General features: G+C 56.9%; 9 protein-coding genes across 9 annotated transcripts; 4 read left to right on the top strand and 5 right to left on the bottom strand.

Moving 5' to 3' along the window:
- Positions 1 to 467: 467 nt before the first annotated feature.
- EX895_006183 (uncharacterized protein) lies at positions 468 to 4,898 on the top strand (the record flags this gene model as incomplete). The annotated part of the gene is made up of 1 exon (XM_029886775.1): positions 468 to 4,898. The coding sequence occupies one exon, from the start codon at positions 468 to 470 to the stop codon at positions 4,896 to 4,898; it is 4,431 nt and encodes a 1,476-aa protein (XP_029737088.1).
- A 110-nt stretch (positions 4,899 to 5,008) lies between these two features.
- Positions 5,009 to 6,301, bottom strand: EX895_006182 (uncharacterized protein; the record flags this gene model as incomplete). The annotated part of the gene is made up of 3 exons (XM_029886774.1): positions 5,009 to 5,320; positions 5,565 to 5,710; positions 5,806 to 6,301. 3 exons carry the CDS (start codon positions 6,299 to 6,301, stop codon positions 5,009 to 5,011), a joined length of 954 nt encoding a protein of 317 aa, XP_029737087.1.
- Positions 6,302 to 6,796: 495 nt separating this feature from the next.
- EX895_006181 (uncharacterized protein) lies at positions 6,797 to 9,664 on the bottom strand (the record flags this gene model as incomplete). Its single annotated transcript, XM_029886773.1, has 1 exon — positions 6,797 to 9,664. The coding sequence occupies one exon, from the start codon at positions 9,662 to 9,664 to the stop codon at positions 6,797 to 6,799; it is 2,868 nt and encodes a 955-aa protein (XP_029737086.1).
- A 641-nt stretch (positions 9,665 to 10,305) lies between these two features.
- Positions 10,306 to 11,346, top strand: EX895_006180 (uncharacterized protein; the record flags this gene model as incomplete). Its single annotated transcript, XM_029886772.1, has 1 exon — positions 10,306 to 11,346. The coding sequence occupies one exon, from the start codon at positions 10,306 to 10,308 to the stop codon at positions 11,344 to 11,346; it is 1,041 nt and encodes a 346-aa protein (XP_029737085.1).
- Positions 11,347 to 11,428: 82 nt separating this feature from the next.
- Positions 11,429 to 13,120, bottom strand: EX895_006179 (uncharacterized protein; the record flags this gene model as incomplete). The annotated part of the gene is made up of 1 exon (XM_029886771.1): positions 11,429 to 13,120. The coding sequence occupies one exon, from the start codon at positions 13,118 to 13,120 to the stop codon at positions 11,429 to 11,431; it is 1,692 nt and encodes a 563-aa protein (XP_029737084.1).
- A 464-nt stretch (positions 13,121 to 13,584) lies between these two features.
- Positions 13,585 to 14,049, bottom strand: EX895_006178 (uncharacterized protein; the record flags this gene model as incomplete). Its single annotated transcript, XM_029886770.1, has 1 exon — positions 13,585 to 14,049. The coding sequence occupies one exon, from the start codon at positions 14,047 to 14,049 to the stop codon at positions 13,585 to 13,587; it is 465 nt and encodes a 154-aa protein (XP_029737083.1).
- Positions 14,050 to 15,613: 1,564 nt separating this feature from the next.
- Positions 15,614 to 18,865, top strand: EX895_006177 (uncharacterized protein; the record flags this gene model as incomplete). Its single annotated transcript, XM_029886769.1, has 1 exon — positions 15,614 to 18,865. One exon carries the CDS (start codon positions 15,614 to 15,616, stop codon positions 18,863 to 18,865), a length of 3,252 nt encoding a protein of 1,083 aa, XP_029737082.1.
- A 384-nt stretch (positions 18,866 to 19,249) lies between these two features.
- EX895_006176 (uncharacterized protein) lies at positions 19,250 to 24,265 on the bottom strand (the record flags this gene model as incomplete). The annotated part of the gene is made up of 1 exon (XM_029886768.1): positions 19,250 to 24,265. The coding sequence occupies one exon, from the start codon at positions 24,263 to 24,265 to the stop codon at positions 19,250 to 19,252; it is 5,016 nt and encodes a 1,671-aa protein (XP_029737081.1).
- A 1,145-nt stretch (positions 24,266 to 25,410) lies between these two features.
- On the top strand, positions 25,411 to 27,147 carry EX895_006175 (uncharacterized protein; the record flags this gene model as incomplete). Its single annotated transcript, XM_029886767.1, has 1 exon — positions 25,411 to 27,147. One exon carries the CDS (start codon positions 25,411 to 25,413, stop codon positions 27,145 to 27,147), a length of 1,737 nt encoding a protein of 578 aa, XP_029737080.1.
- Positions 27,148 to 27,321: the final 174 nt, after the last annotated feature.

The raw sequence follows: 27,321 nt of genomic DNA, 5'->3' as shown, positions 1-27,321 counted from the left end.
TTGTCTTCTACACCAAGAGTGACACGACAACTGTAGTCGCCTAGACTGCGACGCTCAGAGGGGTCATGCGCGCGTTCTGCAGTGAAGATTGTCCGTGCTTGCATACCCATGACGGCGCTCAGATGAGATTTCGAAGAGGTTGGTCCGGGTTGCCCAGAGTGTGAAGCGGGCCCTCTGTCTCTCACTGTCCAGCGAGTGCAACGTGAGTCAAGCCAGGTATACCACTCCGAAGAAAGTCGGAGACTGACGCATGGTCTGCCCTCACACAGTTCACCGTGCGTAGAAGCAGCAAGAGAAACAGTTCGGGGGCGTCGGGCCAATTCCGAGAAGAACAAGAAAAATCGCCGATGAAAAAAGTGCTTCATGTGGAGAAATCGGATCGACCTTCCTTTTGGACCCTGATTTGTAGAATACCGCTTCGGTTAAGCAAAAGTTTGGCTGAGTCGTAGCTTTCTTCCTTTTTCGTTATGATTGCTGTCGCAATTCGGCTCTCCCGCCAGCAAACGATCATCATCGCTGCCGAATCTGATGCTGATGAGCAATTGGCGGCCATGACCTCTGCAAGAAATTTCAACGGTGGCCTGTCCCACGATGAGGAGCAACTCCCTCTACTGCATGATGCTTCGGTAGCATCCGCGCCACGGTACAGCGCCACGGACAACACGGACGACGGCGACCCTCATCGTCCGTTGGTCTCGAGGCCAAACGACCGCTCTTCCTATGGCCGTACTGACGTGTCTTTGCGCAACGGACAAGCTTCCTCGGATATCGTCGTAAGGGTTCAAGCAGTGTGTCCCAATATCCACTGCCCCTCGTGCATCTCGCACCTCTCGAGTCTCGTCTCGAGTCTTGCCATCCATGATACCCACACGCGCATCAGTAATGTCGATACTTCCTTGATTGATCGTACCGTACACTTTGACATCATCCTCTCGTCTGGTCATGTACAGTCCAACGCCGGTACATCCATCGGGGGTTCCAATTTGGCTCGAGCAGCTTCCAGGCTGGTAAAGCGTGTCGTCAAAGAAATCGCCTCGATTCTAGCACAAGATGGCTTCCCTGTAGATCACTTGCGCTCCAAATTGGCATCAGCAGTGTCATCGCACGGCCGCTTCAAGGAGGCCCTTATGTTTGTTCTGGATGCATCCGACCTCTACGACAAGGAGGCTGGGACTCCATCTCCTTCTAGCCTTCCGAACCATGCGTTTACAGCCACCTATTATGAAGCGTCCAAATCCGGCACCATCTTCGGCAACTTTTCCTCCTCGCTAGGCTCCTCCCTTCGCAACGCCCTCTCCAGATCCAAAGCGGCCTCTCAGGAGTCAACCCGCCTCCAGCAAGAACGATGGCGCAGGCACCTTGAGATCTGTCAAGCCTGTCGGGATGATGTCGCTCACGACGGTGATAAACATCTAGGCACTCCTCAACACCATTCCGAGGGAATTGACCAGCGCCGCGTTCTTACTGACGACGCTACATCCAGAGTGGTCGCAACTCTGTCCATCGGCGGCATGACGTGTGCATCTTGTGCACAATCCATCACCGCGGCGCTCAAAGCAGACGCTTCGATTCCTATCGACACAATCCAAGTCAACGTCATGTCTGCTTCTGCCACGATGACGACGCATCCGTCGACGGTTGACAAGATCGTCGAAGCCATCGAAGACGCAGGATTCGAGGCTCAAGTCGTCAAGACTGAGCCTGTATCGCGTTCTGTTGTTCGAGATCGACATGTTGTCGAGCCATACTGGACAGGAAAGCTTTCTGTTCAAGGCATGACCTGCGCAAGTTGTGTTCGAAGCATTACCTCAGCGCTGCAGTCCTACTCGGACCAGACCAATCCGGAGAGTGACGTCAAAATTCTAGAGACCTCGGTCAACCTTATGGCCAAGTCGGCAGACGTCAAGCTCTCGACAGAGTCGGCGAGCTCAGTTGGAAGGGTCGAGGTAGAGCAGAGGCTTCGGCAGATTGTCGGCGAGATCGAAGACATTGGCTTCGATGCCGAATTGATCAGTGTGCAACACATGCAGAGCAAGAACCCGACAACGCCGAAAGATGGCTGGGGATCGAGAGACAGGAAGGATGATGGCTCACAGCAGCGATCCGTACGCATCAAGGTGGAAGGCATGTTCTGCAACCACTGCATCACCCAGGTTCGCAAGTACTTTGAAGATCGGCAGCAAGATCCCGATTCCGATATCGAACTCAATCAAGAGGACCTCGAAGCTTTCACCTTGTCCAAACCCTTCGTTAGCTTCGTTTACACGTCGGGACCCAACTCGAGGATCCGTTTGCGTGACGTGATCGCAGACCTCGATCAGCTCGACCCAGCTTTCGAGACTAGCTTTGCACCACCTGCCTCGCTCGCCTCGCGCTCGGCTGTGTTGGCGCGCAAGGAGCTCCGCGATCTCTTGATCCGTCTCAGCATCACTGCTGTGTTTGCGGTTCCATCGCTTGCCATCTCCATGATTGCACCCGTCCTACCGTCTAGACACCCGTTGCGCCGCCTTCTCTCGCGATATGTGGTCGGATCCGCGACTAGAGGTGAAGTGGCCATGTGGATCATCTCGACTCCTGTGCAGTTCGGCGTCGGCTCCATCTTTTTCAAGAAAGCGTGGCGTAGCTTGGCGTCAGTTTGGAAGCAGGGCCGTTCACGCACCGATCGCTTCCTTCGATTCGGCAACATGGATGTTCTTGTTGCGCTCGGCACGCTTGTCGCCTACACTTCTTCCCTTGCATTTCTCCTCATCGACGCCTTTCGCCCACCGTCAGGCTCATCGATGTTCAGGGTTCTTTTAAGCACGAACCAGGATGGAGGCTCGATGCCGGCCGAAATGGGCATGACCTATTTCGAAGTGTCTGTGTTCCTGGTCTTCTTCATCCTGCTCGGTCGAGCACTCGAATCCATCAGCAAGAAAAAGACCGGTGATGCCGTCGCCGATTTGGGCAAGATGAAGCCCTCCTCCGCCTACCTCGTACTGGACCCGTCAAATCTCGGCCAGAGCAAGACAGAGCTCATAGACGTGGACATGCTCGAGATCGGCGACTTTGTGCTCGTGCCGTGCGGAGCTTCCCCGCCGCTAGACGGAACCTTTGCCGGTACAGCAACCGGCAAATCGGATGTTGTAGGACTTTTGGACGAGAGCAGTCTTTCTGGCGAAGCTCGGCCTGTCTGCAAGAATTTGGGCGATTCGCTGTTCGCCGGAACCATCAACGTGTCTCCAACCGCCCTCTTTGCGCAGGTCGGAGTGCTTCCGGGATCCTGCATGATCGATGACATCCTCGACGTCGTGCAAGAGTCGGCAGGCAAGAAGGCGAGCATCGCACAGCTTGCAGACAAGATCACCGGTGTATTTGTTCCCGTCATCGTCTACCTCTCGTTGCTCGTGTTCATCCTCTGGACGTTGTTGCTGTATTCGGGCGCTTTGACCGAGTCTTGGCAGGCAAGGCATGTGCCGCACTATGGCGAGCCGGGCGCCAAGCTGCTCTGGGCGCTCCAATTCGGCATCTCTTGCTTGTTGGTGGCCTGTCCCTGCGGTATCGGCCTTGCTGCTCCCACGTCTCAGCTGGCAGGCATTGGGCTTGCTTCCAAGCACGGCATCCTGGTGAATGGCGGAGGCGAGGCGTTCCGAGCTGCAAGCGCAGCCGCACGCGGGAGTGCCAAGCTTGTCGTTGTGTTTGACAAGACGGGTACGATCACCAAAGGCGAGGCAGTCAAAGTCACGGACTCCCGCTTCGCACAGGGACATGTTGCAAAACCAGACAAAGGGGAACCAGGCTTGGACCAGGAGACGTTGCTCCGCTGTATCGACCTGGCCGAGCAGTCGAGTACCCATCCCTATGCGGGAGCTGTGCGTGGATTTGTCGCCCAGCAGCTCAAAGAGTCCGAGGCTGGCGCTGCATCGCCACTACCGAGGCTCGTGGATGTGGCCGAAGTCGCAGGGAAAGGCCTTCGAGCGACCTTCGAGGCCGAAAAGGACGGAGCATCCTCGACGTTCTTATTGCTGGTCGGCAACAAGAGGCTCATGGACGAGGTGGAGGGAGCTCACACGCGCATGGACGCTTCGATCAAGAGTGCCGAAGCAGAATGGTCTGCAGCGGCCAAGAGTGTTCTCTATGTCGGCTATCAACCGTCTTCGGAGTCGGGAGGGATCGGTCTCGTTCTGGCAGTCAGCGACGAGATCCGACCCGAAGCTTCTTGGGTGATTTCACACCTCAAGCAGCGATTTGGTGCCGAGGTGTGGATGGTCAGCGGCGACAACGAGGCTACTGCGAAGGGGGTAGCTTCTCAAGTGGGCATTGCTAGCGATCATGTTGTGGCCGGGGTACTGCCTGTGCAGAAGAAGGAGTGGGTGGAGCGCCTGCAGCTGCCCACTCAGCAGCTGGATCCCGAGTCAACCGTTCGAGCATCGTCAGAGTTCAACCAGAGCCCCCGCCGGCGGTGGTGGTGGCCACGCAACACCTCGACCAAACCGCGTATGATCTGCTTCGTCGGAGACGGCATCAACGACTCGCCCGCGCTCTCCTCTGCCGCTCTCGGTATAGCACTCGGTTCCGGAAGCTCGATCGCGCACTCATCTTCGGACTTTATCCTGCTCCGTCGCACATCTCCGTTACTCTCCCTGCCTCTATTGCTTTCGCTCTCCAACGCGACATACCTCAAGATCTGGAGTAACTTTGCTTGGGCATTCGTATTCAACCTCTGCCTCATCCCCGTCGCTGCTGGAGCGCTGGTTGGGGTTGGAGTGGGACTCGGCCCGGCGCTGAGTGGGCTGGCCATGGCGTTTAGTAGTACCAGCGTGGTAGTCAACAGCTTGACGCTGAGGTGGTGGAAGCCGGAGAAGGATGTGCGGCGGATGATCGAGCGAACTGAAACGGATGGCGAGCCGGCGATGTAAGACGCTCTTTCTTCACAGACATCACCAGACATGCAAACGCACGACCGCACGCAGTCAGACGAGTTCTATAGAGGGAAGTAAGTGCGCGTCGAAGTGTCAGAGAAAGCGCCTCAGCGCGGCAGACCATCGGGCCCTCCACTGAGCGGATCATATCCCGCCCCACCCCTCCTGGCACGCTCCCATACCCCGCTCAGATGCAGCTTTGTCTTCTGGACGCCGCCCAACTTCCACACACCCCCCGCCGCCAGCACCGCCACCACGATGAGCAGCAGCAGGAAAAACGACCCCCCATTGTTTTCCGCCGACGTGGTCGACTTGTTGCTGCCAGACGAGGAAGAGGTCGAGGATTCGATGACGGCGACGGGTTTGGGGTTGGGGGTGGCGACAGCAGGTGACACTGCGAGATCTTGCTGCTTTGTAGGCTATTCACGAGAGATAGAGAAAAGAAAAGAGCCAATTGAATTTCAATAATGCTGTTTCTTTGAAGGACATTATTGGAAGAGAGAGCAATGAGGATGGAGCCTACACAGAACGGAGCCCGCGCGTGCTGCGTAGTGAAGCTTGCGCCGCGCCGACTCTCGACGGAGAGCGGGGCGTAGGCCGCGAGTGAGGGGCTGAATCCGCGAGGTCGAGGCGGGAGAGGGAGGTCTAGAGTTCATCCTTCACCTTTTCGTCCGAGTCTACGTCTGAGTCTACAGGTAGCTCTCCGGAGTCCTTGACGATGACATCGTGAACCGGCTTGTCGCCATAGCCCTTGGGCACGTTCTCGATGTACTTGACCGTCTCCATTCCTTCCAAAATGCGGCCAAACACTGTAAGCATCACAGCAAAGCAAAGCAACCTCGTGTCAGCACTCTTCTCCATTATTTCTCTCCCAACTTTGCAGACGGCGGAATTCGCTACTTACCAACGTGCTTGCCGTCCAACCAGCTCGTCTTGACGGTGCAAATGAAGAACTGGGCGCCGTTCGTGTTAGGACCGGCATTGGCCATCGACAGCACACCAGGGCCGGTATGCTTGAGCTTGAAGTTTTCATCGTCAAACTTCTTTCCGGGATAGATACTGTACCCTCCGCGGCCGTCACCGCGCTCAAAGTCGCCACCTTGGATCATAAAGTTGCTGATGACACGGTGGAACTTGCTGCCCTTGTACCCGAAGCCCTTCTCGCCCGTAGCGAGCGCGCGGAAGTTCTCGGCGGTGCGGGGCACGTCATCTCCGTACAGACCCAGAACAATGCGACCGACATCCTTGTTGTCGTGGCTGATGTCAAAGTAGACCTTGTGCGTGACGTGCGGCTGCGGGTCGGCGGAAGCGTTGGCAAACGAAGGCATGGTGACTACGAGCAGGCTTGCCAGTGCTGCGACGAGGGTGAGGAGTGTAGCGAGGCTGAGGATCGATTTCATCTTGGGCGAAAAATGCGCTCTCTCTATATACAGAGGAGAAGCGAGGGGTGGAAAGGGGGTTGGTGGAAGGAAAGAAAGAAGGAAGGAAAGAGTGAAATGAAGTCGAACCCAAACACAGAAAGGCGAGAGAGAGCGAGAGCATCGACGTGGAGCAACCGTGCGCGGCCAAAACGGCGACCGGATCCCAAGCTCAAGCTATCGACAACCGACGCCCGCTGTAGGTGGGGTTTCCCTTTTTTTTTTCTTCTCGCCACTCGCCGTTGCCCGAGGCAATTAGCACTTTTGCCGAGCTTTAGACTGTGGGCTGTGTCTCGCGCGGTACAAAATTCTCTCAACCTCGCCGTCAAGTTGCGCCATCGCGTCCTTCAATGTCACTGGCTCTACGCTGCCAGTCACAGTCTCACAATGCGTCGCTTCCTGTCAAGTATTGGTATGTAAACAAACGAGTGTGGAACGAGCTGTACATGTCACCTGAGACGAAGGCGCACATCGCTCTCATTCGGCAAGATCAGACTCATCCGCACTGCTACTCTCGTAAACCCCTTGTTCGTCCTCCTCGCCAAAATCCTGACTTCGATTGTCCCAGCTGTGCCGACTCTTGCCGTGCCACGTCCTCAACCTATGATGGATTGGCGATGACCCAAAACTCGGCCTGTGCTGATCCCGTTTGCCGCTGTTCCCGCTTCCATCTCTGTGCGCGCCCTTCGACTTTGTCTTGGCTGACGGGAACGGCAGTTGCGATTCGCCTTCATATTCGTCTTCCTTTGGTGCGGCCCTGCCCTCGTCCGAGCGGTCGAAAGCGTCATGGTCCTGCGAGCGATCCAGCCATTCGCGCACCGCTCTGCCATGCTCCACTTGCGGTCCTTCTCCGTCTGCTGTACGAGATGCGGTGCTTTGCGTGTCTATCAGGTATCGTGAGTAGGTCGGGTAGGGCTTGGGACGCGAGGGTGCACTTGCGTTGGGCGATAGGGGCTTCTCCGTATGCCCCACGCTGTTGGGCGTACCGACCGCTGAGTCTGACAGCCCATTCCGCGCCTCGGATCCAGCCGCCTTGGTCAAACCAAGCACCTCTTTGTTGGTGAAAAAGTCGTCGTTGTCCGTGTCGCTCGGCTGTGACGTAGCGCTCCTAGGCCCGACACGCGCCCTAGAAAGACTCTCTCCGCTGGTCCGCGATCCGCCCTCGATCTCAGGCAGCGGCTGGACAGCGTTGCTCATCGGCGATCGCTCCAACTTGCCATTACTGGCTCTCGAAGCCCTTCTGCACGCTTTCCTCCCCTGCTCAATCGCCCTCTCCAGCCGGACCCTGTTCTCGATCATGTGCAGCTTGGGGAACGTGACGCTCTTACCCACACTCATCATCCTTGCCAGCTCCTTTCGATCTGGATCCGATAAGATCCTCACCCAATCCCACACCCTCGTCTTGGGTAGGATGGTCACCGCACCGCCGAAACGCTGTAAAAATACACTCGACCAATCCTGTCCCAGGATGGCGGGAAGCAGATCGAGGTCGCGCAGGATCTTAAAGTTCATAGAGAGGTTGAGCTTGAGTATGCGTTCGGAAGCCGAGAGGATGAATCCGCCGCGCCAGCCTTTGCCCTTGCGGTGCGCGGTGGGCCGGCCGGGCGAGCCCTTGGAGCCGAAATGGAAGAGGTGCACGTGCGGGTTAACTTGGCTGACGATAGGGTAGTTGACGTTGAATAGTGCATGAAGATCTTGGAGCGGAATATCGACGCGAAGACTTCCGTCCTTGAAACGGTGGCCCCAGTTCCACGGCACAATCTCGTTCGTCCCCTTGCGCTTCTGCATCAGGCAGACCGGGTTCAGAATACCAGGCACAGCAGCCGACGCTAGCAGACTGCTCCAGATGACACAGTCTGGCGCGGTGACATGGTTGAGCAGCTTGACGGGCGAGTGGCGATCGGCGGGGATCACCGAGATGCACAGAACCTTACCTGTGCGTTCATACGCCTCCTTGAACGTCATACTGCCCATGGTGAAGAAAGTCGACTTTTCCGCCCACTTGACCGTATCAAAGCGTGCGCCCGTAGACCACGCACGCCGTGCCCACACCGAGAAAGGCTCCTCGCACGCAGTGATGCGGTCCGCCAGCGCCGGCACGAGCATCCCTCTTAGCTCCTGATCGGTTCTAGTGCATGCCAGCGCAGCGATCAGTCCACCTGCCGAAGTTCCTGTGACCACCTTGGGAAGCAGATTCGCGTCGAGCAACGCGCGCAAGACGCCAATGTGGTAATATCCAAAACTGGCTCCTCCCGAGAGGCAGAGCGCGCTGCGACCGAGATTCTTGCTGGCTGTGCGGTAGAAGCTGCGCTTGGTCTCGAGCGGAATCTTGTCTGTTGTTTCGATGTACGCCAATGCGGTCTCGATCTCGGCCAGATAGCTCTCGACCAAATACTTCGTGCCGAAATAGGTCTCGGAGTAGAGACGAAAGTTCTCGGTACCGGCAAAGTTGTTGCGCAGGCACAGATCGAGGACGCCGAGCAGATTTTCTGCGTCGTCCTTCTCGCGGAAGTTCTTCAGCGAAGATTTGACCTTCTTGACGAGAATCCAGTCGTAAAAGCCGCTCCCGTCCTCGGTCTTCCACTTTTCGTATCCGAGAAAGTCGTCTTGTTCGAGTGCTGCTTCCTTCCAGTCGGTATAGTTGGATGCAGAGCGCATGCGTTTTCGCAGCTGACCCTTCTTTCCACGCCAGGCTATCGAATACTCGATGAGGTTGACAAGTTGGCGTACAAGCACATACAGCAAGAACTCGAGGCTGATGACGAGAAAGGTGCCGATTAGGAGCGGCCACCTGAGAGTGTGAAACACAAAGCCTTCCCTTGTGCCTGAATCGACGAGGTTGCCCTTGTTCTTGCTCTTGCGAGCGATCTTTTCGTTGATGGGGGCAAAGTCAGAAGCAGCGGCGATTCTGCCTACCTTGCGCGGATTGGATGCGCGCGTTCCCGATGGCTGGGCCATGAGTGGAGACTTGGGCTCGGCGAAGGCGGCGGCAGGTGCGGCGGCAGCAGATGCTTGGCCCGTCTCTGTTGGCGTTTTGGCTGCATTTCCGTACCCAAAGACATTCCAAGAGGAAGAGCCGGTGATGTGGGAGGAGGAAGTCGGCTGATACTCTTGTTGGCCGAGATCTGTGGCTAGTGCGTCACGGAAAGCCTCGATATGTTCTGGCACGACATAGTCTTCGGTGAGGAGCGGATCGAGATCTTCGTCGGGCGCCGGCGGGAAGAGCCGTGGGGATAAAAGAGACCCGAGACTGCGTCGACGTTTGGAGATGGTCTTGATGTTGGATGCCTCTGAAGTAGATCCAGTGGGTGGTGGGTGGCTGTGAGCTTGTCCAGATGGTGCCATTCGTGGCGGTTCGGAAGGCCGTGTAGTTGCTATCGCTTCTTCGAAATTGTTCGCTGTGGAAAGCGAAGCCGGGTTGGGCTGCTCGCGCCGCCGAAAGATGGTTGCCATGATGGAGGACGGCAAGAGCCTGCGGACGGCCAGAGGAGAGCAAGACCTAGACTACAATTGCGCGCGTTTGGACAGTAGCATGACAACTTGCTCTGCTGGTGTGGTTGAGGGTGTCTGGGCCTTTTGCATGGATTATATGTGCTCGACGATGGATTGTGACGGCGAGGAAGCAACGAGCGACTCTTTCAGAGGGAGAGAGTTGTACCCCCAACAATCTGTGAATATCGAGAGCCGCTGCTTGTGTCACACCGAAAAGGGCTCGCTGTGTCCATGCGAGGCTGTATGCATCCGACTGCGTCATTGGCGGCACCGCGCTTCCCTCTCCGCATCGGCTCGCCTGCTCACAATCGGGTCTCGATTCACCTTGCTTCACATTCGGAATTCTGACCTTTTTTTTCCCATTTCTTTTCCGACTTTTTTTTCTGGAGGATTCGAGACGAAGGACCCTTTGGAGCGATTCGACGTCTTCTCCTTTCTGCCCCCTCATTGCAACGTCGTCCAACAAGATACCCCAGCCATCCTCAAGCTCCACGATGCCAAAGGAGAATAAAGGCAAGTCTGTCATGCGAGGCACAGACACTGCAGACTTCTCGTCCCGCGCCAGCGGTAAGCCATATCAAAAGCGATCCGCTCCTTCCACCTCCAAGGACGGTGCCCCCTCCTCCTCTACAACCAAACCCAGACCACAGCAACCCAACAAGAAGCAACGCTTCGAGAAGCCTCAATCTTCGGGTCCGTCTTCAGGTCTCCCAGGCGCATCCAAAATCAAAGCGTCAATCCGACAGACAAAGCGCTTGCTCGCCAAACCCAACCTGGCCCCCGGCACCAAGATCGAAGCAGAGCGTCGGCTCAAGGCTCTCGAAGCGGATCTGGAGGTAGCATCCCGCAAGCAGGTTGAGAAATCCCGTGCTGTGCGCTATCATCGCGTCAAATTCGTTGAGAGGCAGAAACTTGTTCGTCGTATCGCGCGATGCAAACGCAACCTCGCACGGCTCGAAAGCGGAAAGACAGCCGAGGACTCAGCCTCAGACGGCGCCGCTAGCGATGATGACGATGGTGATGAAGGATATGCCAAGCAGCGGGCCAAGGAGTCGAAGATGTCTAAAGATGAGATCAATAAGCTCCTCTCGTGGTTGAGAGAGTTGTTGCAGTATGTGGTGCAGTATCCAGCTGACCTGCGGTACGTAGCTCTGTTCCCCAATGCAGAAGAGGGTCCGAGCCCACCCAACGCAAACGAGAAGGACAAAAGCAGGCAGATGGCGTTCCAGCATCTCGAAAGGATCAGGAAGGCCATCAAGGTTGGTGAAATCAGCGACGAGCCAGAGGTCGAGTTGAATAGCAAGGATCGTACGCTGAAGAAGCTGGCCAACAGCAGTAGCAGCAGTAGCAGCAGTAACGGTGCACGCAAGAAAAGTACGGAGTCGAGCGGCCAGCAAAAGTCAAGTAGAAAAGCGGACAAGACACAACAGCACGTGCACCAAGCAACAGACAGCGACGATGACGATGATGCCGGCGCTCCAGCAGGTGTCAAGGACGACGACTTTTTCGCACAAGATTCCGACGACGAAGAGTAACTGTCCCAATCACGCTTCCACCGCCTTCCATCAATCACAGCTGCTCGTGCGTCAGACGCTGTATCAATTGAAGCTAGATCATCTACAAATTTGGCCGTTCCGAGTGCTCCTTGATCTGATTGTCTCTGAGCTGGGCCTCAAGTTCGCGGATGGCCTCTCGGTCTGCTCTGATCCCCTCGGGACTTTTTCCTGAGCTATTCCTCCTGGTCGCCCACTGCAGCCGAACCGGTGATTGGCCATCCTTGGCCTGTCCCTTTGCTTGTGTTCCGACCGTTGGAGCTTCTGCTGCTGTCGCATCGCTTGTCAAGTCGACATCGTTGATATGCACCAAATTAGTCTTTCGTGGCCCACCCTCGCCCTCGGTTTCCAGGTCATCAAACGCTGCGTCGCGCTCCTTCCTTCTCGCGACGGGATCCCAAAATTCGTGCACCTCTGTTTTGACTCCATACGCCTGTGGCAAGATCTCGATGAGCTGACCCTCCCTCACCTGGATGCTCGGAATCTCGTGCGGCTGCAGGCCTTGCAGGTAGGCGATGAGGCATCGGAGTACGGACGACTGACCAATGATGAGCACGTCGTTGCGGGTGCGCTCGAGCTCGAAGATGATGGGTTCCAGACGCACCGAGAGGTCGTGGTACGATTCGGCACGAGGGAAGCGGTGCGAGTAGGGTTCGCGCAGCTTGCGCTCATATTCATCCGGGAAACGCTGCTTGACCTCGTCGACCGACATGCCATCGACCACGCCCGGGTTCATCTCGCTCAACTGGCTGCGTTCGATCACCTTGTAGCCCTTCTCAGCGAGAGGATAGGCCGTGTGTGAGGATCGTCGACGTTGCGAAGTCCACACTTCGAATGCTTTGCTGTCTTGCTCCATGAAGTCGTCCTTGTTGGCCGCTTGCTGCTGCTCTGCATCATCGCCCGCAGCGGGTTTGCCAAGGGGCGGCAGGCCTGCTTTCTTTCGTCGCAAGTTGGCCATAAAGTGGGCAAGCTCGTCGGCGTAGTCCCAGCCAAGCGACGAGAGATCCGCATCGGCCTTGTAAAGATGCTCCACCAGCGCCTCGCCTGCTCGGGCGAGATAGATAGTGCGATGTCGGTTGTGGATATTCATGAGGAAAAAGACGATGCGCGACTGCAGATAGCCCTGGATGTTGTTGACCACCACCTGCTCTCCGACGTTGATGAGCTTGATGTACGGGAAGCTCGGATTCTCGATGGGCTCGTACGTCTTCTCATGCCCCGCGATGCGCTCGTAGTAATTCTGCATGGCCTTCTCCGGATCCCAATCGACGTAGTCTGGACTGCTCAACTTGACGCTTCGTACGTTAGCTTCGACCACTTTGGGGTCGGTGCAGATGCTCTCGAGGAACATGACGTGGACGCCCAGCTTGCCGTACTTTTCGCGAATGGCGTACCTCCTACTCTGCACCGAGTTGTTGGCATCGTACACGACAACCTGTCCACCTTGGTTGAAGAAAAAATCGATGACAGTATCGTCGAAATCATCGAGGATCTGCTTGCGCAGTTTTTCCGTATCTTGGCTCCGAGGGCCCGAAACGAAGTAGTCGGTCGGGATCTTGTCAGCACCGCCAAGAACTTTGCGGCGGTGGTCTCCGAGCGAGAATACGCCGGACTTGACACCTAGCCATGTGAGGTATCGCTCGATGGCATGTGAGAGATGTGTCTTTCCGCGAGCCGGAAGACCGACGGTGGCGATGAGGATTTTGCCGGCGTGGTAGAGTTGACCTGAGGCGGTGGTGTAGAGCGGCGCCGCCATCTTTGCGCGCTGTTGCTGGTGAGCGAATCGAGAAGAGAGAGCGCGTCGATGATGTAGAGGTTGTGCAGTAAGGCGGACTCAATAAGCTGATTTCAAGATATGGGCGACGCACAGGCCTCGATAGAGTTGTGGAGGAGATAGAGTGAGTGTGCTTGGCGGCACGCGGCGATTTCATTGCGAATCATGAACACGTTCAATTTCGTCCGGTGATTTAGCATGTTAAACCGTGATTCTCTCAAAAAGTCTCGATTCTCCATCTCGACTCATCTCAACTCGTCCTCGCCGGTCTATCGAAGGTGGCCACAAGGAGCAATGATGCAAAGCAGGGATCGATTCTAGGGCCCTCAGCTAGCGAGGGCCACTCCAAAGAGAGAGATCACGTACATGAAAGAGGGGGCACTCGGACCATCAAATGAACTTTGGTGGGAGTGGTGGGTATATTGCTGCCAAGAGGCGAGATTGAGTCAATGTCTGTTGGAACCGAACACTGCCATGAGCTTGCGGTGATCCGCTGCTCTCGCCTGGATGTAGGCATCGAGCTCCTCGTAGTCGCGCCCGCCCGTATAGCTATCGACCCAGGTGCCGTCTCGGTAGAGCTCGAGGGAAGGATATCCCTCGATGTTTTGCCTTTCGCAAAGATCGCCCTGTGCGATGCAGTTGACGCGAGCAATGTGGAAGTTGGATGAGTCTTCGAGATGGCGGTTGGATTCAGCGATGTCGTGGAAGGTTGGTGCAAACTTTTTGCAGTGTCCGCAAAAGGGAGAAAAGAATTCGACAAACCACATGCCATTGTCGGTGGAGCTGGTGAAGTTGCTCGCGGTCAAGGACTGAATGGCTGGATCGAAGCTGGGGAGGGGTCCAGCCAAGATGCAGGTTGCGGCCACGAGCAGTGCCATGATCGCGCAGATCCATCGCATTGTAGAAGGCATGCTGGCGAGGTGGCGAGCGACAATGAGAGGGTGCGCCTGATTTCGCGCCAGAATTGATGTCGACCAGCGATGAAAGAATGAACAGACCCGCTGTGAATTGAAGGATTTACGTAGTCTGGTAGTGATGATTGAAAGGACAGTGAGGTTGCGGCGTCCGGAGATCTGCTGAAGCGGAACCTGAGCGAGCGAGAGGAGACAAGGTGAGGGGAGGGCGATGGGGAAGATCAGGCTGGTGGTGGACGTAGCTGACGTTGAGGCCCCAAAGTTTTTAAGGATAGTAGCGGAGCGCCAAGGGCTAACGAGTGACGGTCCAAGCTTGCGCAGATTGGTTGAGAGAGGACCATGGCGAGCAGGGGCAGATGAAACAGACGAACGCCAACGCGCCAAGAAGTGCGACTGCGCTAAGCAAAGCCGCGCCGAGTTGCTGCACGCGCCTATAAATTTGCAGATCTCAGCAGCGCTCTCTACTCACTGGCCGTCACCGGCCAATTCAGAAAGCGGAACATTCCAGAGCCGTAGAGGCATGTGGTCAAAGAGGCCGTCGTAACGAAGCTCGGCAAGTCGGCCAGGAACAAGACGCCCTGTAGACTCGCCGCTCGTCCTGCAGCAACAATGTAAACGCAAGGGGCCTGCTTCATGCGATATTCATGACAGAAGCAACAGCAGCAGCAGCAGCAGGGCAGTAGCAGCAAGCCCAGCCGACATTTGCGACTTTTGAGGGGGACGCGGGTTTTGGCCTACTGCTGTTGCTTAAGACGATCAAACAGCTTGATCCTCGAGAAAAGAAGAGCTCTACGAAGAGGGTCTCGGAACTCGGTTGGCCTTCTTTTTCCTTGAGTGTCGGCCTGCTGAGCAGAGTGCACCGAGTTGAAGCGCTACCTGAACTGTGCCACTAGTCACAGTCCGTCCGTCAGTCACACTGGACGAGGCCCATTTGACAAGCGTTTGACACGCTCGAAACAGTCATTCCTGCGCATTGATCGGATCGGGTCCAACTGAGCTTCGAGCGAGGATCCCACCTTATTGCCACGCCATCTCTTCACCCACAAGCTCCTCCCTTTTGCGACCTCATCAACCTTTTCCTCCCTTTCTCTCCCTCTCCTTCCTCGCATCGCATCGGCATTTCTCTAATCGTTAAGCACGCTGGTCACGACTTTCTCCTCCTTCCCACGCACCTTTCTCACGCCGTCAGTGGATCTCAGCATTGCGTTGCTTGGCTCGCTTCCTGCGTTCCAGCTGTAGGCGAATGTGCCTTTCTTTCCGTCTTCGAATCAACGGCAAGCGTGTGTAACCGCATACACGGCGATCCCTCGACAATTTGGTCCACTGCGTTCACTTTCACGTCCAGCCAAACGCAAACCCTCGCTCTTTGACACGCCAACTCGTATGTCTTCAAAGCTCAATCACATTCAAACATAGCATCGGCCGTTATCAAGCTTGGCTTCCTCTACGACACCATCCTCAGTCTTTCTCCCGCTGAGCAACACCCTCACTGTGTTCGAGACGGAGGAGCGAGTAGCAGCAAATCAGCTCGATTGCTCTTCGCTCCCCGTTTGCCGCCATCATGTCGGCCTGGTCCTCTTCCACAGGCAAGGCGCAGCTTTCTTATGCCGATCGCCTTCGCCAAGCTTCCAAATCAACCGCACCCGCCAAACAGGACCCTTCCCCTCCAACCTCCTTCGCCATACGCGCTGTGCCACGAGAGGAAAGCCAAACAAGCCCTCCGTCTTCGTCTTTGAGCCCTGCCACCGGCGCTTCTTCGAGAAGGCCTTCCAGTGCTTCCTCACCTGGCGGCGCTGCCTCTGCTTCAGTCATCGCACCGAGACCGTCAGCGACTTCATCGGATAACCGGAACTCCTCCGCTTCCGCCGAATCGAGTGTAGCGCCGTTCGCAAGCAGCGGTCCTCCTGTCAATGTATGGGAAGCACGTCGCAAGCAGCTCGCCGACCGCGAGGCTGAGAAGGAGCGAGAGCGTCAGGCCGCCGTAGCGCATCAGAAAAAGGCATCGCCAGCAGTCACAGCATCTTCAAGTGTTGGCGCCACACCAAGCAAATCCAAGCAGACAACTGCAACGCCAAGAAAAGCCAACGAGCGTCATTCCAAGGGCTCAACAGCCTCGAGTCAGGCTGATCGGAAATTCACCAAGCCAACCAATCCATCCTCCAGTCGTGCCTCCAATTCGGTGTCAATATCTGCATCGTTTCCCACAGCGGCAGCACCGATACCGGACAAGTCCACCACGTCTGCCAGCGCCTCCAAGGCCGCTCCATCCACCCCAACAGTCAAGATCGACAGTCGAGTCACTGAAGAATCTCACTCTGCGGCCAGATCGGATGAACTGTCGGGTGCCGCATCAAGGCAGTCGACAGCTTCGAGCAACAAGACTGCCACAACCAAGGTCAATGACACTGTCCAGACCACTGACGCTGCAACAGCTCCATCAAAACAAGACCAAGCAGCGAGCGCTTCGATCCCCACTCAGAATGAGACGGCCCAAGTGCCGAACTCTTCGGCCTTGCCTGTGCAGACCGATTCCGCACAGCCCTTCATTCCTGACGACATTCCAGGAAGTCCTGCCACCGTCGCCTCAGCCATCGAGGAAGTTCTTAAAAATGGAGGTGCACACGGTGCGCAGACTGAGCAAGACGATGCGTGGCTCGCGAGGATTCACCTTCTCAATGGAGGTCAGAACATGCCCAAGTTCGGTGGCTTTGGACCCAACGGGGTTTCAGGGCTGAACGACGAGGCCGAGTTACAGGCTGCGAAAAAGGCAGAACGCGCTGTCGCCGCGGCGTGGGGCGCTGGAAAGAATGTCTGGAACAAGTCGCAGCAACAGCAGCAGCACGATCAGCAGCAGAATCGATCGGAGGCTAGCAAAGATGCTTCGTCAGACGCGGTTAACACTCCCGCTGCCCAAGGCGCGTCTGAAGGTGTCACGGCAGATAGCAAATATGGAGGCTCTGCAGTGCCTTTGACAGCTGTCGCCATTAATGGCATTTCTACAGAAGCCAAAGACACACACGCTCCAGTTGCAAAAGTAACGCAAGCGGCCGCTACAGCCTCCGGCGAAAAGCCTAATGCCTCCGTCGCCGATACTTCGGCGAGCAAGCAAAGGTCTCCCCCCCCTGCTGACCAGCAAAAGACCGGCAAAGGCGCAGCCGCTCAATCTAAGTCGAGCGAAGTGAGCGTGCCGCCATTTGAGGATGCCAACTACTGGCCCAGCCCTCTGGACGCCGGCAAGAAAGTGGCAGAAAAGCCGAGAGCAGCCATCGGCACGAGTGACCAGGACAAGTCGGAAGACATCAAGGCCCCGCAGTCAAAAAAGCCAAAGAGCTTGTACGAGACACTCGACGAGTTGCAAGTCAGAATTGCGCCTGGCGCTCACCCACAGCATCCAGGAGGCGCAGCGGGGGCACGCAAAGGAAAACAGCAATGGGTGTCGATCCTGCCAGAGATCACGCACACCTCGGCACCTGCTTCTGGTGGCAAGACCAATCGATCCGCGTCCGATGCCAAGGGAGGTAAGGGCGCCAACAAGCAGCAGCAGCAGCAGCGCAAGGACGTGAACAAAGGCACTGTTCAGACACAGCAGGGTGCTCAGGGTGCCCAAGGCGCCAAGAAGGAGGGTGCCACCAAGCCGAAAACTGCTCGATCTGAATACAAATCGCAGGAGAAGGAGGGTGCAGTCGATACTGCTACGACCACCAACGCATCTGATCTGCAAGGGAAAAACGGCACTTCGCTTGCCACACAAAGCGGCAAGGCTGGTGACGCTGTGAACAAGTCAAATGCGAAATCATCGGATGCGCTTAGTACTCCAGCCAAACCTTTCGCGCCAACCGTGCAGGGCAAGGCCCGAGAAGCCGGGCAAATTCAGCTCAAGAGTGCCGAGTCTACATCCACTAGCACGGAGAGATTCGCCAGCTCGGCACCTGCGTTCACTCCATCTGCCAGTGGCGAGCTGCCAGCCAAGCAGCCACAGCTTGGTCCGCAACCACGCACGAATCTTCGTCCTAACCTGAACGGTGTCTCGACGTCCTCGTTCCCATTGCATCCCAACGGCGCGAGGCCACCCAAAGGCGGCGCCTCTTCTGGAACCGGCACACCTAGCCGAAGCTCGCCTCGTGGCTCTGTTGCTTCCTCGCCCAAAGTTCATGCCCTGCCCCGCGCTGTGGCGCAGCTAACCACCGATACCGTCTCAACACCCTACGGTGCTCAACCGCCGCCGCTGTTCTACGGTCCATCTGGTGTAGCAACACCCATGCTCTCTACAGGACCGACCAACTCGCTTACCTCCCACAGCGGTGCTGCTTGGTTGCCGTACAACCCGTACGCCCGGCCCGCCGCATACATGTTTGACGCTACAGCGCAGATGGGCGCTCCCCTACCCGCAGGCGTGCTCGGTCAGTTGCTGGGACAGATCGAGTTTTACTTTTCGCAGCACAACTTGCAGGGCGACTTTTTCCTGCGCCAGAAGATGGATGGTCAGGGGTGGGTCGACATTGGCGTGGTGGCTGGGTTCAAGCGCGTTCAGGCGATCACCTCGGATGTGAGCATGGTTAAGGATGCGTTGTTGCACAGTACCGTGCTGGATGTGGATGAGCATGGGATGAAGGTGAGACGGCGCTTTGGATGGGAGTTGTATACGCTTGCTCCGTTGGCGATGTCGCCGGCGGCGGCAGATGGGGCGGATGAAAGTGTGGGGAGAGATGTGGACGAGAAAGAGGTCGACAAAGGTGCGACGGCCGGCGAGGAGGACGAGGAGGCGTTAGGCGTTGTTGCTGCTTCTGGATTTGGGGGTGCGCTCGAAGCGTGATCCCCACCTCGCATTTCCCTTGGTACACTCTCACACAACACGGTCACCGTTCGTCGAACATCAGCATTCAGGTCAAACATATCATTTTTTTTTTTGCTCACACACAAAAGTATTGCAAGCATCCAACGCATTCATGGCCCGAAGGCACTGTCCGTTCTTTTGCACTTTGATTTATGGCACGCACGAGGTTCCCAAGTGTCTGCAGCGCATCGAGAGTGTCAGTGTTGGCTCTCGGGCTGCGTGCCTCTTGGTGGGACTCCTTCGACACACAGGAGCACTGGCACATCGACAACATGTCGCGGCGGCATCACTACGATGGTGTTACAAAATGTCTTTTGCACGTGGTTCATGATGCAACTACATTCGAACAGGAGCTGCCGCAGTCTAGAAGATTCGTATCACATCCGCAAGCAAGCTGTCCAAGCTGTCGTCAATATCACCCAGCTGTCTGTTGATGCCGTGGTAGGCCTCTCTGACCTTCTTGTCATCGACGAATGGCATGGCGGGAGCGAAAAGTCCGCCCGGTTCGGGTTTCAATGCGTCCTTCTCATCTTCCAGCATGAGCGAGAGCTTCGAGGCTGCGTTAGAAAGCTTGCTGCCCGGTCTGGAACCCGTACCACCGCCGCCGCCGCTCACGCTGCCCATGAGAGACGAACTGTTGAGCACAGGCGAGGCGGTTGACGAGATCGAGCTCATGCTGGCGTGACTGAGCAGCTTTTTCCTCGGGTCTCGGCGTGCTGCCGCTTCCACGATAGTGTAGAGGTGCGACAGCGACGCATCGTCTGCGCCAAAGGTCAGAGCTGCGACGGATGGATATGCGGAAGGAGTAATCGATCGAGATCTGCTGGCTCCTCCTTCAGTGGCGCCAAGCGCACTGGCCGAACGCACTTCGTTGGGTTGTCGCCCGGCTACAAAGGTAGACAGAGGCGTCAGCATGGTACCTGTCGTGTTGGTGGCATGCGTGGCCGCAGAGCTCGTGCCGACCGTGAGCGGGCTCGACGTGTCCCGAGAGTTGGAGAATTCGGATCCCACCGAAAGCTGTTTCTTGTGCGCCGCTGTGGCTGCCAAAGGAGCTGCTTTGCTATTTTGAAAGTCTGCTGGGGTAGCGTTTGGCGCTTTCACCGCAGCCGCGGTTCCCTCCTTGGCGGAAGACGTGGTGGGCGTCTGCACTCGATCCAGCACAGCGTTTATCCTGTCTTCGACGTTCGCGGTCGACTGCGTGCTCCCACGTAGAAGCGTATCCAACAAGTCGCCATTCGCCGGCCCGCCTCTGCCAGCCGCCTCAGCAACCACCCTGTTTGACTGCTTTCCAAAGACAAGCGGTGCGACACTGCCATTGAGCTGAGGCGTGGGCGACGGGCGCAGCTCAAAATTGACCTCGTTCAGACTGAGCGGACTTGTGGCACCCGAGGAGCTTCGTGCAGAGGCGTATTCATCCGTGGTGAGGTCGCTCTGCATGCTCTTCTTGGTGGCAAAGGGGGGCCGAGCATCGGTGGGTCGGAGACCTACATCTGATGAGGCATTTGTCTGCATGTCCTGCGATGTCTGCATCTGGTCCTTCATGACTTCTTCGATGATGGAGCTGATGTCGCGCTCCTGGCCATCCGCGGGCACATACGAATAGCGGAACTTGTTCGATGGGCCCAGCTTGGAAGATCGAATGCGCGCTTGATTGGACAGCATCACATCGACGCCTTGTTGCGTATTGCGCTGGGCTCCAAGTACTGCCGCATTGCGTTCTGCCGCCGCCGCTCGCTGAGCGGCGATAATTTCCTGCGGCGTTCTGCTCGCATTTGGCTTCGCCTGACCCTCCTGCGCTAGATCCTTGGATCCGTCCAGACGAGGGCTGCCAGGCTGTGCCTGCATCTGTCTCGACTCGTGCACCGCCGCAAGCCTGTTGTCTGTCGGGCTGTGCGCTCGAGCGCCGACGGCGCTGGCTATGTGTTGTCGTGTTTTGGTCCCCGAGTGAGCGTGGGTGATCTGACGCAGCACAAACACGGGATCGTGCACACCGACATCGTCCGATGCACCGAGCAAAGCGGCAGCATCGATGCTGCGTCGCTTCCCGTCGACAGATCTGCGGTTACCTATTCCAAGCTTGAAGTTCGGTGGCGAAGGGTAAGCATCCAAAACCTTGCTCGTAGGTGTAAGCGCACGCTCGCCGTCGGCTGCCTGCACAGCAAGACCGTACTTGACGTGCAGCCTGCTCTTGCGCCTCGAAGGTCGATCCTCAACATCGTCGCCACCTTCGACGACACCTTCTGCGATCCCAAAGCGATCCAGACCCTCCTCGACCACTTCAGCCACAGTCGTGTTGCGCGGGAAGGTGAGGATCTTTTCGCGGAATCGGGGCTGCGAAGGGGGATCTGCCGCAGCATCTGGGCGACGAGATAGTCGCTCGCGAAGAGTGGCAGCGGGGATGAGCGCGTTCGACTGAGGATCAAAGACGATCCCTTCCGGAAGATCCGAGCCATAGATGATGAGGCGCAATGCAAAGCGAGCCGTAGGACTCTGCAGCGTCTCGCTGGTCTCACCCGTAAGCAGCGAAGAGTGGCTGCTGCGAGCCGCATCGTGGCCGTTCAAGCTCAACGAGGTGACGTTGCTGTTGTCCTGCGAGACTGAGAGATCGGACACATTGCCGGATCGACCCGACTCGTCCGCTCCGTTGAGATCGACATAGCCTGGCAGTCGATCGCGCCTGCTGATGTAGAATTTGACGGCGTGGTCGTCGCTGAAATCGTTGCCAAGTCGAGCGATGGCTGGATGCGTGCTGAGATTCGAAGAGATGGACGAGATGGAGCCGACGCTGGACCGTCTGACGCTGGGCACATTCACTTGGCCCTGCTGCAAGATGTCGGTGAGCGTGTTGAACAGTTCCAGCGGATGCTCATCTGCATCGAGCGGTCGCTCGTCACCTTCCAGGCGCTTGATGGTCAGAACGTACTTGTCCATGTCGTGAAGATTGACTCCGAACCGCTGCAGTGCTTGGCGCTGTAGGTCGTCCGAGCGTGTGGTGTCATTGAGCAGAACCGTCTTGAAGGTTGAGTCCGAGTCGACGCCTTCGCCGGCAAACACTCGAAGCACACTGAGCATGGGGGTTGAGCCGGACGGACCGATCAACGAACCGGGTCGTTGGTGCAAGCGCTTCTTGTCGGTCAGTCCCATCGGACTCGCTATGTTGGCCGAGTCGTAGCTACTGTTTTGCGGGGACAGGAACTGCCTCTGGTAAGCCTCCTGGGTGGCTCGGTCGCGCTCTTGGACTGCGCGGCCCATGCCGATGCTCTGACCGGGCTGCAACGCAGCATTGGCGGCGTGGACCGCAGGGTTGGCGGCGACGACACCAGCGGCAGGGCTGCCACGCCCTCTCGCAACAAAGCTGTCCTCGGAGCTGATGCCCACCATGCTGTCCCGATCGTCGAAGTTGCCACTCTTGCGATCCTTCTTGTCCTTTCTCGAAAAGAGGCTGAAGACGCCAGAGCGCTTCTTGCCCGCCTTTTCCTCGCTCGTGTCGTAGCTGTCGTTTCCCTTGCTGATCCGATTGCTCTTGCGCTTGTCCTTGTCCGACGAGGAGGAGGCATCGCCTGCAATGACGGTGGAGTTAGCACTGGCATCCGAGTTGGCGCGCTCTCGCTGGATCTGCGAGGGAAGGAAGCCGCCGCTGCTGCTGGAAGTGCTGTTCCTGCTCATTGCGATGGATGTGGGACGGCCATTAGCGTCGTAGGCGATGGAACCGCTCGAGTTGATGCTGGAGACGGAACGCTCCGCCGAGGTGGTTCGCATGTGCTCGCCGGGGGCGCGACCCGATCCGGACTGACCGTAGCTGGGGCCGGCGACAGAGAGCTGCTGTGAGGATGTCGAGGATCGACCGTTGGGGTACATAAGTGCATCGCCGTTGTTCTGATTGACAGGTGCATGCTGCTGCTGCGATGCTGGGTGCTGATACTGAGATGGCTCCTTGGCCTGGGCGATGTTGGTCCATTGAGCCTGGTCTGCAGATGCTTGTGATGGACCAGCAGGTCCTGGCGCGTACTGTTGCGAGTATGCATGCGACGCGGTCTGCTGTTGACCTTCGACTGCGTGTTGCTGGAAGCCTCTCCCTGGCGGCTGATCCTGACGATCCTGACGCATTGCACCTTGATGTTGCTGCTGGATGCGCTCGGCCTCCTGTCCATCCCACTCCATGCCATCATCTGGTTCCATCTTGTTGAAGCCGATATTGTGGTGTTGAGCGAGGTGATCCTTGTCATCGTGATGCCTATCCTGGTCGTCGTCTTGTTCCTCCTCCTCCTCCTCCTCCTCATCCTCATAGGCAGCGTCTGGATCCTCTTCGTACTCGAGGTCGTGCTCTTCGCCGTCTTCATCGTAGTCGGAGTACTCGTCGCCGCTGTGCTCGAGGTAGGTAGAAGGGCCAAAGACAACGCCTCGCTTGCTGCGGATCTGCTCCTTGGTGAGAGGTGCGGGAGCTCCCTGTGCACGTCTGGAAAGTGCAGAGAGCTTGCCCGAGTGGAGCGAGACGCCGGCAGTGCCAGTTGCATTTCTCGCTTTCACGAGATGACTGGTAAAGATCTTTTCGGGAACTTGGATGTGATCGTCGTCTGTTGCCGAGGTGAGGTCGACGTTTCTGTGCTTGTTGAGGCGGGCAAGACGCTCAAAGGGAGTCTCGATGTTCTCGGCAGGAATGTAGCCAACCTCTTGCGTGCGAAGAACGCGAACGAGCCACCAATAGCTGTTGCTGTCATCGAGCAAGGTGAGGCTGTTCCCCTTGTGAACGGTGGCCTGGCCTTCGACCGTGGCGACAAAATTGTGCAGAGCATAGACGAGATCAAAGTCGATGTTCTCGTCTGGGATGGACGGGCTCGAGCTCAGATCGGACTCATCGTCTTCAATCTCCTCCTCCTCTTCGTCCTCGTAGACCATCTCGTCGTGAATGCCGTCGGCCATTTGGTGTTGATGATGATAGTGGCCGTTATGAGCATACTCATCGTGGCCGTATACATCGTAGTCGGAAGCGTTGGATATCCGATTGGGATCTCGGTGCTGTTGGTTTTGGGCATGTGTTGACGAATGAGAATTGTCGCGGGTGGCCTTGGCGCCGGCACTCGAGTTGCCAGCTCTCAATCGGCTGGTCGCAGCGGCGTATACGTCCTGTGCGTCTTCGTCGCTGCTAAAGCCACCGTTGTCAGGCTGCTGTTCAAAGTCGTCGTCGTGGGCGTAGGCGCGGTCAGCGTCGTAATTGGATTGCGGGCCAAAGGTGGATGCGTGGATTTGGTTTTGGATCTTGTTGTTGACGGCGTTCTGGTGAGCGCGCGGCGTAGTGCTGGTACCCGAACCACCGATGCCGGCAAGGCCGGAGGAGGCCAGATTGACGTCGAGCGTCAAGGTCGGCTTGACCTGAGTCATGTTTTCAGAAAAGTCGAGCTAACCTCGTTGGCGCAGCAGTCGGTTCGAGGTGGCGGATCGGAAACGAAGATGCGAGAGATGGTTCACTGCCGCGGCTAGGCGTGAGAGAAGCTCGCAGAATCCTTTCGTTGGAACTATGATAGGTGGGACGAGAGCGGCATGAGCAGCTTCCTCGCCTGTAGGTAACGTGTGAGTGTTGCCAAAGATGCCACCTTGTTGCTCGAATCGATATTAGGGGACGGCGGATGGGCGTCTGGAGATCGACGATGAGAGCGGAAGCAAGCGCGGAATCGGCGAGACGCCGACACGCCACGGTAGTCGGGGAGGCCAGATGAGGTCGGTGGTTGGAGGTGACAAGCCCTTGCTGAGCCTGCTGAAGCTCTTGGACGAGATGATGCAAAGATGAGCTCCCGGCTGGATGGTTCGAAGAGCTTTCGACGACGAGGACGAACGGATCAAGGGAGAAACAAGAAAGCAGCCAAAAAGCAGGCGTGGGCGTTTGATCGGCTACAGAAGGCGTGTGTCTGCCTGCGTCAGTGAAAGGGCGGCGGCGAGCGTCGAGAAGAGAGCAGCTGCAGGCCAGCGAAATTTAGAAGCACGAGCATCGCGACATTTTGGCGTTCTGTCAAGCGTGACAGAGATGCAGCTGTGAGAGCACAGCATCGAGACAGCCAGCGAGCTAACTCTGGCAACAAAAACGGCAGGAGAGTTACGCTGAAGTGACAGGCAGGCCCGACAGACACGCCCAGATGAGAAGGCTGGAAAAGTGCCTTTCCATTGCCGACTCCGAATTCCTACTGTATCGACGGCGGCCGAGACCGAGCAAAGACGCTTTTTCTGCTGGAAAATATTGTCCCGCTTGACACCCCTTTTCTCTGTCTTGGTCCATCCCGATATTTGTTTCAGTTCACGCGATCCAAAGACGCCAAAGGTGTGAACGCACGCGCTACCCTGCTGCCTTGCGCGTCAGCGGTCCGAGTGAGGTCCAAGTATCGGGCAAGATCGTCCAATTCGACATCGGTGATAGTTTTTTCGTGGCTCGGAGCGGCGATGGTTCCAAAGGGTCCATTTCGTTCACTGCACATGTCACCACCATCGACGGTCATCGCGAGCGACTGTGAGGCAGGAACAGACAGAAGACGGAGATGAAGCTCGCCATCCAAGGCTGTAGCCATGGCGAGCTCGACGCCATCTACGCCTCTCTCCTCCGTACCGAACGCGAGCAGTCTCTTCAGATAGACGCCCTTCTGCTCTGCGGTGATTTCCAAGCCATCCGCAATCATTCCGATCTGCACGCACTCGCCGTGCCACAAAAGTACCTTCGCCTCGGCGACTTCCATTCCTATTACTCAGGCGAAAAGGTCGCTCCCGTCCTCACCTTGGTGATCGGCGGCAACCATGAGGCGAGCAACTACATGTACGAATTGTACCACGGAGGCTGGCTCGCGCCCAACATTTACTTTCTAGGCGCTGCCGGTGTCGTCGAGCTCAACGGTCTTGTCGTAGCGGGGATATCGGGCATCTATAAGGACAAGGATTACAAGAAAGGAAGGTTTGAAAAGCTGCCCTACGATGCGAGCACGATACGAAGCTGCTACCATACCAGGGAGTTTGACGTAGCCAGGCTCAAAGCGGTAGCGCGCAAACAGGTAGATGTGGTCATGTCGCACGACTGGCCGAATACAATCGAGCAGTACGGAGATACCAAGGCTTTGATACGCAAGAAGCCTTTCTTCAAGGACGAGATCGAATCCGAAACGCTGGGATCACCGCCGCTAATGGAGCTTTTGCAGTGCTTGAAGCCCGCATTTTGGTTCTCTGCGCATCTGCACGTCAAATTCGCTGCTCTTTTCAAGCATGGTCAAGCCTCGGCACAGAAGACAGTAAGAACAGCAGCAGCAAATACCAACCCCGAAGCCCTCGACATTAGTCTCGACTCGGACGAGGAGGAGGAAAAAGAGCCAGCACCGCAAGCTGCCTTCGGCAACACTAGTGCCAGTGAAACAGAGAGCAAAGCAGAACAGAACGAGCGTAGTGCCGCTTCCTCCACTCGGTTCCTTGCGCTACACAAGTGCCTCCCACAGACACCCTTCCTGCAGATCATCGACCACCCGTCGCCGCACGATGCCGAGCTAGAAGCGCGCAAATCAGCGCTCAACTACCAACAGCGCATCTCGCCCACATTACGATACAACAAACGATGGCTTGCAATCACACGTGCATTCCACAGCCACTTCTCGTTGCAGTACCGCCAGCCTCATCTACCGGACCCTAGCTCCGCAGCGCTCCTTGATAAAATCGAGGCAGAAGAGCGATGGATTGAGCAGTATTGCCTGGCACAAGGATCAACCAGGAACAGCGGCAAGCGGAAGCAGGACGAGCTCGAGGGCTCTAGAGCAGGTACTCCGCAAGGAACGGGAGAAGGTGAGGGCGTAGAAGACCTGGATGTGTATAAGATCCAACAATTTGTTCGCACGGCGCCGGCACCATTTGAGCCAGGAGGACTCTCTCAAGCCCCACCGGCATGGTATACCAATCCTCAGACCGAGGCATTCTGTCACTTTGTGGGCATCGAGAACAAGATCAATCCACGCCCTCCGCAGTTTGCACCTCCAGGGTTCCATCCTCCGCCACACTTCCCGCCTCAAAGAGCTGGAGAGGGATTTCAGGCACCACCAGCGCACCACCAAGACCACGTGCAGGCTGAAGAGCCAACGGCAGACCCGAATGCGCTAGCGATCGACATAGACGACCTCGAAAGCGACTGCGAGCAAGACAGCGACAATTTCCAAGACGGTGGAGCAGATGGCGGTGGCCGTAGCGTGCTGACCCTGTCTGAAGACGACGAGCTGCACGCTCGTTGGAAGGAGGGCACAGGCTGAAGCCGCTCCCATGTCAAGTTCAGCACGTCTCAAGTCATGGAATTTGATCTTGGTCTCAATCTCAATCTCTAGCTTTCGAGTTCGGCGCGTCGCTGCTGAATGAGCACACAAACACGCACCACATCCTCTCTAAAGCAAGTTTGACATGAAGGTTCTATTGTGAGGTGTGCGCAG

Source organism: Sporisorium graminicola, chromosome SGRAM_8 (assembly GCF_005498985.1).
Source record: "Sporisorium graminicola strain CBS 10092 chromosome SGRAM_8, whole genome shotgun sequence".
Taxonomy (NCBI): domain Eukaryota; kingdom Fungi; phylum Basidiomycota; class Ustilaginomycetes; order Ustilaginales; family Ustilaginaceae; genus Sporisorium; species Sporisorium graminicola.
Note: the sequence above shows the minus strand (reverse complement) of the source record. Positions and strands in the feature narration are given on the sequence as shown.